A 3,126-nucleotide genomic window follows, 5' to 3' on the forward strand; every position below is an offset into this window, starting at 1 on the left:
TACCGAACGTTAGAGATTAACCACCGACACTCAGATAGTTATCCATGTGGAATCTCTCGACGGGTCTCCAATGTTTTGTTCTATAACAAACATCCACGTGTTCATTTAAGTGTCACCACACTTTAACTTGTGAGATCAGCTACTTACTTCACAAGTAAGAAATGCCACACGTGATGGTCTATCCGTAATAACGATATCCGTATCTCGTTATTACTTACGACCACGGATGATTTAAGATTCAATCAGATGTAATTTGTATCTCACAATCACAACTCCTTGTGATTAATAAATTACAAATATTTGAATCTACGGACTCTATTATTTATTTAATTGTCTATTAATTAAATAATAGATCTGCCATTTAATTGCATTAATTATATATAAAAGTATTTATGTCCAAAGTCGATTGGACCTAGGGCATAATACTTACATCATCAACTACTTCAAACATGGATTTCAGTAGCATAACAGCATAAGCTCGAGATTCATAGCTCCCACGCTGAATTATATGCATTAAGGACTCGATGAATTGATCACCATTGTTCCTTAAGAGGGACTTAAGGCCGGATTCGGATAGTTGGAGATGGACAAGAATGCATAAAGCTTCATCTCTAATTCTTGCCAATTCAGATAAATCTTCTGATTCTTCAATTGAAGATTCTACCAAGATTTGCTTAACAATCAAGGAAGCTAAGAAATCTGCCGTTCCTGCTTTCTCCATGCATATTTTATTCGTTTCGTTCTCAAAAGCAATGGATTTCAATCTTTGAAGGCATTTCATTTGCGTTTGTGGAGATTTGGCATCTTTGAATATCTTCAGGAGCTGTGGTTTACTAACAGGAGCCTTAGGTGTCGGGTACCTTTCGACGCCATGGGACGCATGGAGGACACACCATGATTGAATGAGTCGTCGAACAGTGATATTTGGTGTCAATTCTGAATCCGAAATGACTTGTTTTGTTACCGGACAAGTGCTGTTGTCTCGAGAGAACATCCATTTCTCAATACTTTCTCGATCATATGTTATGCCTGATGAGATCGTCACCGGATCTTTCATAATCTCTAGAGTGATGGGACAGAGAAAATATGGTGGAACCTCAACTTGATCCATTTGAAACTAGTTATGAAGATTAAGATTTTGAAGTTTTTGGGAAAGAAGATGCTGAAGCTGTTGAAGAGTTGTGGATTGGTTTGTATGTTAAGAGTTGGGAAAGTGGTGTGATTTTATATGAGGAAATGAGAGATTCAAATGGGAAAGTCAAACCAAGGAAATTGTGTGTGTAATATGTGTGTTCTAGAGAGAGAAATATTTTTTTAATAGCTTATCTTTGGACATTTTGACTTGGACTCTTCTAAGATATGAATAACTACTGTACGCTTACTGCTTGTCAGCATGCTTTTGACTTTCTCTTTCTAAGAATTTTTACCCTCTCTCTAAGAACAAAAAAAATAAAAATGAATAATGTTATTTATGAATTATACCGTCATAACTAACGTATTAGGGGATTTATTGTCACTTAAGTCAATAATTAATTATCATCATTGATGATAGATAGTATTACTCAAAATAAATGCTTACAATAAAACTTTAAGTACAAAAAAAATTTAACAAATGGATACCAACACTGACGTTGCCAAACCTGATTGGCTTTTCTTTTCTTTTTTTCTTTTTTTTTTTTTAATGTTTCGAGCCAAGTGTTTTTTGTCAAAAAAATTTGTATTTATAGCATGATTGACATGCTAATGGTCATGGCGCTATAACTTTTATTTGAATTTTTTGTATTTTTATTTGGGTTATTTGTAACATTTTAAAATCACATGATAATAATTATTAAAATTATTTGAGTATATTTGAATAAAGTATTAGAAATGATTAATATATATATANTTTAACGCCGACGTATACTTTGGCCATTCTGCATGCAATATCGACCATTAGTGTTCCCACATTATTATATGAGTCATTAAAGAATATATTAAATTAAATGAAGGAGATAGATGACTTATTGACTAATTCTATCATTTAATGATACTCCGTGTCATCTACATTGAGGTTGTAGCACCAGCGGTGTTAGAGTTGTGACTCAAATAGGAGTCTTCAATATTGTGTTGTTGGTATTGGAAAAGAGTCTAACTGCATTCAATAACAAGGAAACAAAATCCCGTTGAAATTGGGTCTCCTAATTGTAATATATTTTCTTGCTTTTTAAAACTCTTTTAGGGTTTGAAACGCGACCTATAAATGCAAGACTCCTATATCTGTTTTGTTTAAGCATTATTGTTGTGTCTGTAATTTTTCTCCATATTGTCAGTTTATAATACATCGTTCCTTTGCAATAATTCTCTTTATTTATTTCTTTACTTTTAATCTTGTTTCTTGTTGTGATTTTTATTACTTCACATCGACATTAAATCTCATTTTTTACAATCTGTTAGAATCAACAAGTTGTATTCGAGCTTCCACACCCAACAAGTGATGCTACCGGGGACAGAGGGAGGGGAAGCAGTTCTGGGCTTTAGACACAAAAGTCTAGGACAATCTCTCCCTCCGCCCCTCTCTTGAAATATTATGGACAAATTCATTTGACTCTCACTTACACAGGCAAAATTTATAAATGCCATGATGTATATAAAAAATAAAAGTGGGAAAGTGAGACTCGTAAAATAGAGCTATAGACATCTAATATTTGCTTTCCTTCTATGCATATTATCATGGTTTCATTAATGAAGTGGCTCGGTATTAGAAATCTTAATTCCCTTTAGTACTCAAAGAAAGCAAAGGGAATTGAAGACTCACAAATTAAAGAAAATGAAGAGTCAACCATCACATGCCAAATTGTTCTCTCTTTAAATGGTCCTCAAGGCTATGATTAACGAACAGAAAGTCATAGAATGTATGATTGTGAATCAATATACGTATGTGCTGAGCTATCCTTGCATATTTATATGCTTTCGAGTGTCGACATGATTCCATTCGATAAAATTTTTATTTGAAGAATATTCGAATAGAACTAATTATTAATAATAATTATACACAAGAGACGTAATGGTCGTGTGCAGTAACGAAATCAAACTAGAGCAATACTCGATTCAGTTTAATATTTTTATTTTTATTTTTATTTTTAT

General features: G+C 33.0%; 1 protein-coding gene across 1 annotated transcript in view; it reads right to left on the minus strand.

Moving 5' to 3' along the window:
* The window catches only part of LOC111366282 (E3 ubiquitin-protein ligase PUB23-like), a 10,627-nt gene extending 9,437 nt beyond the window's left edge, over positions 1-1,190 (minus strand). The window contains exon 1 of the mRNA XM_022987011.1: positions 436-1,190. Within this exon, the coding sequence (XP_022842779.1) occupies positions 436-1,111 (676 nt within the window). The 5' untranslated portion in view covers positions 1,112-1,190. The remainder of the gene's footprint in view (positions 1-435) is intronic.
* Positions 1,191-3,126: the final 1,936 nt, after the last annotated feature.

The sequence above is a fragment of the Olea europaea genome, chromosome 17, assembly GCF_002742605.1.
Source record: "Olea europaea var. sylvestris chromosome 17, O_europaea_v1, whole genome shotgun sequence".
Classification (NCBI taxonomy): domain Eukaryota; kingdom Viridiplantae; phylum Streptophyta; class Magnoliopsida; order Lamiales; family Oleaceae; genus Olea; species Olea europaea.